Genomic DNA, 12,053 nt, shown 5'->3' with positions numbered 1-12,053 from the left:
TTAGAACAGCGTTAACTTTGCCCTTGGAAGGATGCCCTACAGGCCTTGAGCTTGGTTACTCACCCGTGAGCACATGAGAAGAACTTTGTTCTGTTGGTTGCCTTGTTGGCTTTCAAACTACTTTGTAATTCATGAGGCTAAAAGCCCACAAAGGAGATTAGGGATCTCCTAGCTTTGTGTCCTCTGAAAAGAGGAGCGGTGTGAAAAAGCTGACGTGGTCTGGTGGCTGAAGGCACTGTGCTAGAGTAGTGTGAAGGTCCATTTCTAGAAAAATCAGCAAAGACAGAAGTAAAAACCATTTGAAACATTTGTCATTTAAAAATTATGTTGCACGTGAATCATTCAAAGTTTAAATTAATTTTTTAGTGGTATGCTACAAAAGTCAGTCACTGACATAGTATTAAAGGCAGAAACTGCAACTGAGGAAAATCCTGAAGTGATCACTTTGAACAGTGATTTCTGCATCCTGTATGGGTTCACTCAACAAACTGATTGCATGTGTTGACAGAAATAGTAGGTGGTAACAGAAAGCAGCAAGAGACATTGCAAAAAACTCTTAGCAGATTATTTCTTTATGAGATGTTGTAAGAGAGTTGCACTTTTCTTTTTCATTTAATATCACCATCATAATTTTTCAAGAGTATGTGGTTTGAACAGTGTGGCAGTATCAGTAAGTGTCTTAACCATGTCCTTTAATCTTTGTGGGCTTTTAAAATAATTCCTCTCTGAGCTTTTTCATATCAAATGTGATGGGATAGTCATATGTCAGTAGAAGATGGGGACAACTGAGTAAATTTGAGGTATTTAATGGTGACCAGCCTTTTACTTCTAAAATACTTAATTGAATTCAGGTACTAATTGAAAATGCTTACCATATAACTGCTGAGTGGTGGTTCCTGTAAAATGAATTGTTGATCTTTGTTCACTTCCACTGCTGGTAGATATATCACAAAACTGTAGTTGCAGTTGCCAGGAACTGAATGAAGTAAAAGACTCAATTATCCTGGAGCTCCGAGTGAAGATATATTGGCACAGGTTTTAGAGAGGAGGTGCACATTTTACTGCTTCTGCTCTGTTTTGTATGCGTAAAGAACTAGGCTGTCTGTATCACAAATTGCATGAACTGGAGAAAACAAGGAAAACACGTAAAACCTTTCTCAAATTCAGGGCAATTATTTTTTTAATTTTAGCAACTGTGGTACCATTCTGCTGCATCCCGCATGTGTCTTTTCTTTCTTTGTGATGTTAGGGGGTTTTGTGCATGCTGTCCCAAGGAGGGTGGGAAGCAGTCGAGTGATACTGGAATTGTTAAAATGTGTTAAAAATGTTTATTATAACATACTTTATTTCTAATTGATTTATAATTAATAACTAAAGTATTTCATTTGAGCCGTGAGACTGAAAGTCTATAAAGCACATTGGAGGTGTCCTAGCTTTCTTTCTATATTTTGTATTATGTACCTGTATATTAAATGTACATATTTTATTTATGTAAATACATAAAGCTCATGTATTTAATAGATTCACTTATATATTGGAAAAAAATATAATTTTACTGTAAAAGTAAAATGGGCCATGTTTTTTGTTTTGATATAATGTGACAATTGTTAGCAGCAAACTTCGTCCGTGACAAACTTCCTTTTCTTGGAAGACTTTTGAATATCATTTGGTCTAAAGCACCTATCCATGGGTAGCAAGAAGTGAAGATAGTACCTGGGTTCCTAAGTGACCACTTGATCTTGAACTCAATTTCTTCCAAGCACAGTAAAGACCAAAAAATTATTAATAATAATAATGTGTATATATATGTATGTATTATGTATATATGTGTGTGCATGTATTTGCACACACACACACACATATATGTCATGGCATGATGTTTATCTCTTGAGGGGGCAGTGCTGAGGTGATTCATGATTGTTCAGTCATCGGGCAGAAGGTTGGCTACAGTGCCAGTGGGAAGGGAGGCTGGAGTTTTGTTGGTGTTACAGGCGGTTCAGTTAAAAACTAGACCGGAGCCATCGCTATCTCTGTTGTGGTTATCTGAGAGCAAAAACTTCCTTGCAACTGCCTTTTTCCTGTTTCAAATAATCCTTTGTTTTCCCTCATTTCCTTCCTGAAATGAACTGTTTTCTATTTGCATGACAAATCTCTCACTGGACTGGGAGGGAAGATGCCCTGTGCACATTCTTATGGGGTTTATTTCATCATTTACTTCCTGATTTTTCCATCTGAAATGGATTTTGGCTCACACTGTCATCTGTTGTTCTAGCATTGGCTTCTCCATCTGTCTTCTGCAGCTCTGCTTGCAGGGAGATGTGCAGCGTCAGTCGGCGTCGATAGCCAGGGCTGTGCTGGGGGTTTGCCAGAGAGTGACACAGCCCCATTCCCCAGAAGTAGTAAGCTAATGGTTCATTCCAAATTGTTAGGTTATTATACAACATAGAATTGAAAGATGTTGCTGAAATTGTCTTCACACCACATCAGAAAAGACTAGCTGTTTAATACATTGTTTATACTCTCATGGCTGTGATTAGGTGCTAGCAGTGAAATTGCATGTGTATTTTTGCATTGCTCAAATACCTCATTCAGAGCAAGAACTATAGTGTAATAAATTCAAGGAAATCACAAGCAGATCATAGACTAGGTAAACGAGTCCATTAAAAGAAGCCATCCATGTAACATGCTTGTATAATTTGATACTCAAATGAATTAATTGACAATTGAGTCCTAAACAATACACTTTCTTTGATAGCTAGTTCCACATAGCCATCAGGGAGAAGCTTGTGGCATAAATCTCTGAAAGTGATAGTGTTTGCTCCTCTGAAAATGAGATTTGTTTTGAACTCAAGTTTGACCTTTCTCCCCGGATGTGTAGGTCACATATCCTGCACTTTTCTCTCAGTTTCAAGTTGAATTTTTCCAGCTGCTGCAATACATTCTTGAAGGGATGTCAGCAATCAGTCCAATGCAAACCACTAATATATGGTAGTAAACTAAGTATTGGGCTTTTCTGCTTGATGATGTGTGGTAATAATTATACTGTCACTCCAGGATTCTTAGGACAGCTTTTAATCCATGTCAACATGGATTGTCATCAGATTTTGGAGCTTTGTCTCCTTTATACACTGTACAGACATTTTCCAGTTGGGCTATGGAAGGGGTAGATTGGATCCACCATTACCCTTCTTTGTGTTATCATAACCATAGCACTGATAACATTTATTACATCTGGCCTATGCAATTATTTGTAAGACATTGGTGGAAGTCTAGGCATCGAGATTCCTCACTTCTGTTTTAGGCTTTTAGGAACTGAAAATTGATTGTGTCTGAAGGTATCATAGCCCTAACCAGCACCACCTGTGCTTCAGGTCATCTCTTAAGACCCAGCTTGAGATCTTTTGCTTCTGGCAAGAATTTTCCCTACCTAGATAAAGAACTAGATTTCTCTTGCTGTGATACATTTTTCTGTGTGGTCTTCTGGACAGTGGCACAGAGCCAGACTACGGTAGACTTTATTAAGCAGCTTTCTAATTTGCCATATTGCTGTACCCTCTTGCAGCTGGAAAATGGGCGAGACAGGACTCTAGCTATGTCAGGTTCTGTTCATAGCTCTGCCTCAATGGAAATTGGGCAATGCTGGTGTTTTTGTCTGAAACTGTGGAATAGTTACCTTTCCAAAGCATGAAATGGTCCTTCACAGAAATAATTGGGGAGAGCACAGAGTTTTTGGTGTAGTGAGGGCAACAAAGAGAATGAGTGACAGCAATCTTGACTCCTCTTTGTCATATACTGGCTAGTAGTATTTTTCACTTGGCTAAAAGTCTTTGGTCAAGAGGTTGGGTTTTGTTTTCTGGTGTTTTGGACGCTTCCAAAAATGGTATGAAATCAATACCTTTTAACATCTTTTTGTAACCAGAAACATGGTCCATTCCTGATGATTGGTGAGTTCAGTAAGTTCACAAAGACATGAATAGCAGTAGCATCTGTCCACAACAGACAGCGGGAGGAGTATTAGTTTCTGTGGATTGATGTTTCTGTTTCTTTGAAAGGTTTAGTAACTAGTAGATCTTACAGTCAGGACCTATGAGTGAAATGCTGTGCTGCTTTTAAGTTTATTGCCCTTGCATTGTGAGAGATTTTATTCTGCTCAAATTCCTCTGGGTTGCATTTGCTATAGATTGCCATTAAGAACTCAACTTAAGTGTCATCTGCCACAATCCTTTTTTATTTTTATTTTTTTCCTTTATCACAGGGAAAATACTTTATGTAAATTGTGTGCAGCATATCAGCAGGGTTTGAATTAACTGCGGTATTAAGGCTGCACTGTATTTTACATGTTGGATGTAAGAGCTGCAGTAAGTAGAGTAAATAGGAAAAACTCAATAGTTCTGATGGTTTTATTCATCCTGTCTGGAAGTCTCTGTTGCAGAATTTCACTTTAGGTTCAATAACTCTCTTCATGCATGAAGGGACCCTTGAGAGGCTGAGATTGATCGGAAGGATTAGGAGAGTGAAATGGAGAATACAAATTTTTTTTTTTTTTTCTCTAGTGTCTGGGGTTGACCCCAGCCAGCAACTAAGGACCTACCCAGTTGTGTGCACATTCCCCCTGTCTCCTCCCTGCAGTGGAATAGGGGAGAGAATCAGAAGAGCAAAACCAAGAAAAAACTGATAGATCAAGATAAAGACAGCTTAATAAGTAAAGGAAAGAAGGGTGAGGAAAAAAACCTGAGTAACGCAAAGGCAATCACTCACCATCTACCACAAGCAGACCAATGCCCAGACAGTCTCTGAGCAAGGGCTACTTTGGAAAGACTACCCGCTAATTTTATTGCTGAGCATGACGTCCTATGTTCTGGAATATCCCTTGGGTCAGTTGGGGTCAGCTGTCCCGGCTGTGTCCCCTCCCAACCTCTTGTGCCCCCCCAGCCTCCTCGCTGGGGCAGCAGAGGGAGAAACAGAGAAGGCCTTGACACTGTTCAGCAACAGCTAAAACATCCCTATGTTATCAACACCATTTTGGTCACAAATCCAAAACACAGCACCATACAGACTGCTGTGAAGAAAATTAACTCCATCCCAGCCACACCTAGTACATTCAGTAAGTCAGCAAATTCTGTTGTTCATTTTCAATAGCAGGGTATGAGTTACTTGCATTTGAAGATCATGTAATAAGTCAAGAGGCATTTTCAGGGTTTCTGTAAAAGCAGTCAGATTAATATTGATGAATAATAATCAGCCACTTTGATATGTGAAAGAGTTGAGGAGATGAAAGCTACATTTCCAGAAGAATGGCAATGGGCAACTCTGTAGGAAAAGAAGAAAAATAAGGAGCTGTATATGGATGAAAAAGACTGTGAGTCTTGTGCTCAGATATATGTGACTTGGTAGTGGAAATGTGGAAGTGTTGTAGGAAGACACAGCAGACTTCTGTGTCATCTGGTTAGAGAAGGACGCAGAACAGGTTTGCAGGCTTATATCGATTTTGTTAGAAGTTCAAGGCAGAGGAGCATATCAGTGGAAGAGGGTGCAAAAGGTCCTCCTTTCTGAGGGCAAAGTGAGCACTTTCTGGAGGTGTGTAGGTAGAATTTGGCTCATGAGCCAGGCATCAGGAGAAAGCAGACGCCAAGATTTAGTTTTGAGCTACTGGCAAAAACCATGGGAAAGGGGATACATTCTAGTCACCAGTCCTTTTTTTTTTTTTTTTTTTTTTTTTTTCCTTTGTGTTATGTTCATATTCTCATGGGGGACTTTATTCGTTCTTACATCAGTGCACTTTATGCCAGGCAGACAAGAAAACCATCTCTTAGGGAGCCTAGATGATTAGCAGCTGGGTTGACCCTGTATGGGAAAGGAGACACACTTTCTAACTATTGAATTGTAAAAGGCTTGAAAAACAAAGGTTGAGGAAAAAAAAACTTCCAGAAGCAATGGAAGAATTTTGCCTGATGCTAGGGTACTTATTAGAAGATGTATTTTGAAGAGTGAATAATTTCAGGAAGGAGCAGTTACCCATAGTATCTACCTCCAGCTCCTCTATAGCAGTGTTGACAACATTCACAGCTGCTAAAAGCTACATCTTAGCTCATCCAAAACTGTGTAAAAGTTGCAGCACTGAGCAGTAATTAAGAGCCTGCGAGGTACCCTCTCTTTTTTTTGCTTTGGTCTGTAACTACAACAAGACTTGGAAGTCTCCCCAGTTTTAGTTTGCATGCTTCACTGCAGAGTTTAGATTTATTCACTTTCTTGGACTCCAAGAAAAGGGAGTCTCCAAGTCTGCATGAGTGACATACATTACATGGTGGTTTTTGGTAGAAGGGCACATAGAATAACAAGAAACAGCGGTCAATGCCCCATGCCTGTCAGTGTTTAAGAGGCATTTGGACAATGCCCTTAATAAGATGCTTTAACTTTTGGTCAGCGCTGAAGTGGTCAGGCAGTTGGATTAGGTGATTGTTGTAGGTCCCTTCCAACTGCAATATTCTATTCTATATGATAACTTAGATCTCTAAGTTGATCATTCTAATAATCATTTTACCTGCATTAAAGAAATAAATAGGTAAATAGGAATTGTTGCTGAACTCAGTATGGACTGTGAGTTGTTGTGGTGACCATACTTTTTGTTTATTAACACAACCATGGATTGACTTTTGTTTATTGGAAATCTTACTGAAGTTCTTGTTACTATTGTGTTGTAATTAAGAATGAAGAACTTGAGGGGCTCTCCTTGGCTCTCAAGTATAGGCAACCACAGATTTTATTAGCATTCAGAAAGCTCTATCTCTTATATAAATGCTATTGATCTCACCATGACATAGTGTGTTGAAAACCTTACCATCATGTCTGTTGTGAGTGTTGTGCTGCTCTGTGGAAGAGGATGTGTTAATCACTGCTACGAATAGTTTTGGATATTCTGTCTTGACACGGGACAAAATTTCTGTGAAGCAGAGCAAGGAATCTCTTGCAAAACTTACTCGCTGCTTTTTAATTCCTTTGGAGCCTCTACATATGCCAGGATTTCTTTGTTTATTTAAAACAACTCCAACTGTTATTGTTTGCAGGATTTTTAAATCTTACAGTGGATGTAAAATTTCTTATCCTTGTTTAATTTGATATCATTAAAAATAATATTTTTAGTCACCTAAAAGACGATGATAACAGTCAAAACTGAATATCTGATGCATTGTTAATTGAAACAAGTGATTTATTTTTTTTTTTTTTTAAAGCATTTATTCTTTCTTACCGGACAGCACTTAACTATCATTTGTAGTCCATAACAGAAGACTGTTAACTGATCCCCTTGGAGATGCAAATAATTCTATGGGGATAAACTAGATACTACTTTTTAATTCCCTTGTTTTGTTAGGAACAGATGGACTTTACTTCTTCAGATCATCATCCAAACAAAAAAAGAAAGGTAGCAAATCAGACAGTACTGCTTTACTGACTGTTTTGTTGGGGTGTGCATGTGTGTGTGTCTACTGTGGTTAAAAAGAAAACAAAAAAAATACTTTAACTAACATGCTGCAAAAGCAGAAATAGTAGTTACAGTTGGAATCAATGTAGATCCTCTGCCCTAGGATTTCAGAATAATGTATAATGAAAGAAAAACATCTATTTTGAAATATTCACCCACCTAGTTAAAAATTCTGATAATTCATGGTGTTCTTGCAGTGCCGATTGCACTGCGCACTTCTTTTGCTAAAGCAAGCTGAGTAGCTGCTGTACAGGAGCAGGATGGCTCTGTTGTACGAGCGGTGTTTGTCATCACGGGAAGGGGGCTTCAAGCCAGTGAGGTATTTCAGAAACTGTCTTGTCTTTCATGAAAGTCACCGAGAACTGAAGAGATAATGGTGTGATTATAAAAGGTGACAAATACTTCCACAAGTGGCATCTGAAAACGAGGGCACTGCTGTCTCTGTCAGGACCAGAAATTCCTGTAGGAAGGAACCCTGGTCACAGAAGAGACTTTTACAGTGTGGCTTTTATGGTGTCCTCACTGCAAATCTCTGTGTGTCACAGATCATGTGCTTGGTAGTAGTTAGCATTCTTTTATTTCGCAAAAAGTAACTTAACTTTCGTGTCAACAGAATCACACACTTTTATTTTACCTCCAAGTAGGATGAAATTGATATATTTTGTATGTATATTAGGTACTTTCCTTCCAAACAAAATCAAACTGCTTATTTTACTTGAAGATCAGAAATCAAGTTATTTAATGAAACGGAGAGAAAAGAATTGCCTGCTTGCAGTATTTCCTTGGACCTCTCTCAGCTACGTCATCTAATGACTTTCTTCCTGAGACAAAGCTCCTGGTGTTCCAGATCAGGCACTTAAGTGGTTATAGTGAAAAAAGAGAAAAACCTTCCAAATGTTGCATTCAGGTTTTTTCCACTAAAGTTAAAAAGTTTTCTTCAGTATTCATCTAAATTAATTATTTTGTGTTGTGGGTGTCTATTGTGTCTTCATCTTGCTTTTTCCCTTCCCTCCTCTCCTGGTTTAATATTGATCTATTGTATAGAGTAAAAGGCGAAGGATGTTTCTGATTTTGCAGCATTGTGGTTTGTTAGCTGAAAAATATTTCTGTTTAGATATATTTGGTGTGTATTTCTCTCTTTTTTTTCTTTTATTTTTTAAAGTCCTTTCCATGCATATTTCTACATTAGTAATTCATCAAATTGAATACTTTAGGAAGAAATAAAGGATGAGTCAGGTCTGTTTTGTGTGTGGCTTTGTTGCTTTGCAGATTTAACATGAGAATTATACGTATATCAGAAAATACTTTTGCTTTCAAGTGCATTCATACAAAGGCAGTAAGCCTGATGCTAGTTATCGTATTGCTACCAAAGTGGCAAGCCAGTGATTTTAATAATCAGGCTTCCCAATGAAGCGTTTACAGTCAGAACACTGCTCCCCTCCAGTGTCCTGACTCACTGTAATGAGATAACTGGCTTTTGTTTGCACCCACCGGCTCTCCGTTAACATCGTTGACGTAAGTATGATCCTTGTATCCTTGTGCTGGACTATGTGGCGGTGAAGGTTTTTTCCGTTGCAATACAGAAATTAACAGCAGCTCATCTTCTGTTTTCATATATACAACTAGTCTTAAGTATCTCTGAGAAATATTCAACAAGCAGGAATAAGAAGTTGAATGAATAATTATTCTTTCTTTTCCTCCCATCTCTAGAACAAAGAAAGAATTATGCACGAGACAGTGCCAGCAGCATATCTGAAACGTCGCAGTATCATGTAGAGGTGAGACGAGGACTGATATACCAATTATAGCTTTCAGTTACATGCAGTTATTTTTGCCTACATGATTTCTGAGGATACATATGCTTGAAGGCATATACATCTTCCAAAATATCCTGCCAGCCCGAGGTCACTTCAGAACAGATTACACTGAAATGTCTCAAATTCTATAGCTTTGCCATAATGAGCTGAAATTTTGATGTAGAAGAATGTAAGCAAATTTGTGTGTAGTCTGGCAAATGGACAGGACTTCTCAATGGGATATCAATTCGACGTGTTAAGCTGCCCTGTCTCTGAACCTGGCTTGTTGCAAGGATGAGGCAGAGCTGAAAAACCCTGTGCTGTTGGCAAGGCACGCTGGATGATATTTAAAATGAATACTTTGATCAGTTATAATCAGCAGAGGTGACAGAATATTCAGAAAGAGCTGAGCATTAACCCCTAAAAGCCCCAATTAGTCTACTATGTAGTAGTTAAACAAATACATTCTGCCTGCACAGATTCTTCCCCAGTGTGAAGTGTAAAGTATGTTACTTCCTGTCTTAAGCCGCTTTGCAGAATTACTGTGTGCTGCTGTCATGTTTTATCTAGGCGTAGATACATTTAAAATAGTCAGCAGAGTAAGCCTGGGTGCCCATGTGTAGCCTGTTAAAACACTTTTGGATGCAATGCCTCATTCTGTAGTCTTACTTTGGCACAAACTGTCTTCCACTACCATAAGACCACTGATGTGGGTTAAGCCAAGTCTTGCAAATACCGTAGATTCTCAGCTCCTTTTTGCTGGGTTTTAAATTAGCTGTAAATTGTGAGATCATATGCAGAAGAGTCTTAATTTCAAGTGCTTCTATCCTATGATCAGCTTGCAAATGAATACTTGTGTTGCTTCTAATTGTCTGTCTATTTTTCTTTGGTTTCTTCATAACGGTTTTGATACTGTACTGGCATAAAAATTAGTACTTGTATTTGGAGTCTAAGCTTTCCTGTGTGAGCAGCCAGTAGAGAGTTTGTTTCACTTTTAAATACTTTGATTATATGCAGCTTATATCTACTCTCTTGTCTGTCGTTACTAAGTGCTCTTATCCTGTAATAGAAGAAAGCACACAATCTTTTTTTTTTTTTTTTTAATTATTTAGAAGATAGGTGTGCAGGCATATATTAAAATTGGTTCAGCTTGAATGAGTGTAACCAGGTCTTCAATAAGAACGTGAAGCTGGATTTATGCCTGGATAAAATGAAATAATTTCATGGATTTCTTGCATGGTTGGCATGTTGAAGGAGAAATTGTCAAAACCACGATGGTGGGGAAGCTAGTTGAGGTGATGTCTGTGAGGTAGTATTTAATTTCTAGACCATTAATTGAATCTGGAGAATATTCCAAGTTGATGGTGAGCAAAAATAGTATACTACGTTTCTACTGTGATCCGCATGAAAGAAGCGAGTAGCCTGTCCATAAGGTATCCCAGTCAGATGCAAGCCCATCATGGTTGCCATCAGCGTGCTAGCTGGCAGCTCTGGAAGAGATGAGGACACTCCAGGTCAGGGTGGTGTGGAGGTACGTTGGCAGGGTATTTCTGGGAAGCTTCTGCTGACGCTTCCTGGATTCAGCTTGCCAAGACAGACAGGTTTTCACTCCTCAACAAAGCTAATTAAATACTCAGGGTTTAATTCTCACTTTGATACCTGAAAGATGTCAGAATATGCCTTCAAGTCTAGCCGCTTACAGTACTGAGGAAATGACAGAGGATGACAAACTGAGTTACAAAAATCAGTTGACTTAAAATGACATTATGGACTAAACAACCTCTCTTATGGCTTATTGGTGGGATCTGTCATATACAAAGGCACTTCTATTCATGAATAATTTGTATTGCTACTTTCTGGCAATTTGAATACTGATACTGCCGAGCAATAGGGAAAACTACAATTTTTTTTTTTTTTTAAATGTACATCCCGTTCACTAGCACTTGACCACCTTTGTTCTGGACCGAAAAGAGGCAATGATTACAGTAGATGATGGAATAAGGAAGCTGAAATTGCTGGATGCCAAAGGCAAAGTGTGGACTCAAGATATGATTCTTCAAGTGGATGACAAAGCTGTCAGTTTGGTGGACTTGGAATCAAAGGTAAGATTTGTGAGTGGCAGTCTCATTTTCAGAGAGAGAGAGAGAAAAAGGGAACGGGCGGAAAATGATGTATGTGAGATTCGGTATTCTAATTAGCTTATTATCACATTCCCTTTTTAACTTGTGCAGCTTTTCTGAGATCAGGACTCTGTATAGTAAGGTGGTGTGTGTTTGTTTTTTTTTTTTTCTCTTCCGGCAGAATGAACTGGAGAATTTTCCTTTAAGCACAATTCAGCATTGCCAAGCTGTGATGAATGCATGCAATTACAATTCAATTCTTGCATTAGTATGTAAAGAACCAACCCAAAACAAGCCTGATTTGCATCTTTTCCAATGTGATGAGATTAAGGTAAGATAGTAATGGAGATCTGCTATGACTTATCTGAATAGGGGAAATTTTATGAATTGGCAAGTACAGTGGATAAAATCAAGTGAGCTGATTCATAGAAAATAATTCTGTTCTTTTATTCTTATAAATATACTTTGAGTTCAATGCACTTATGATACCGACACTACTTATAGTATGTTAGTAAATGTAGTGTAGTATGTCTTGCAAGAGAGTAGTCCAGTATGTAAGCTGAATTCTTAGTGCATGTTCAAGTATGTTGTTACTGTAAATATTGATTCTTGTGCTCTGTAGCTGTTCATTTAGGTTTGTAAATGAGTAAAACTCTG

At 38.4% G+C, this 12,053-nt stretch overlaps 1 protein-coding gene across 10 annotated transcripts in view; it reads left to right on the top strand.

Annotated features, from left to right (window-relative positions):
• The window catches only part of EPS8 (epidermal growth factor receptor pathway substrate 8), a 140,713-nt gene that overhangs the window by 85,823 nt on the left and 42,837 nt on the right, over positions 1-12,053 (top strand). For all 10 annotated transcript variants that reach the window (XM_030040369.2, XM_030040372.2, XM_030040376.2 and 7 more), the window contains 3 exons: positions 9,191-9,258; positions 11,217-11,378; positions 11,578-11,727. In XM_030040369.2, coding sequence (XP_029896229.1) covers positions 9,191-9,258; positions 11,217-11,378; positions 11,578-11,727 — 380 coding nt within the window. The remainder of the gene's footprint in view (positions 1-9,190; positions 9,259-11,216; positions 11,379-11,577; positions 11,728-12,053) is intronic.

This window comes from Aquila chrysaetos, chromosome 17, assembly GCF_900496995.4.
Source record: "Aquila chrysaetos chrysaetos chromosome 17, bAquChr1.4, whole genome shotgun sequence".
NCBI lineage: Eukaryota > Metazoa > Chordata > Aves > Accipitriformes > Accipitridae > Aquila > Aquila chrysaetos.
Note: the sequence above shows the minus strand (reverse complement) of the source record. Positions and strands in the feature narration are given on the sequence as shown.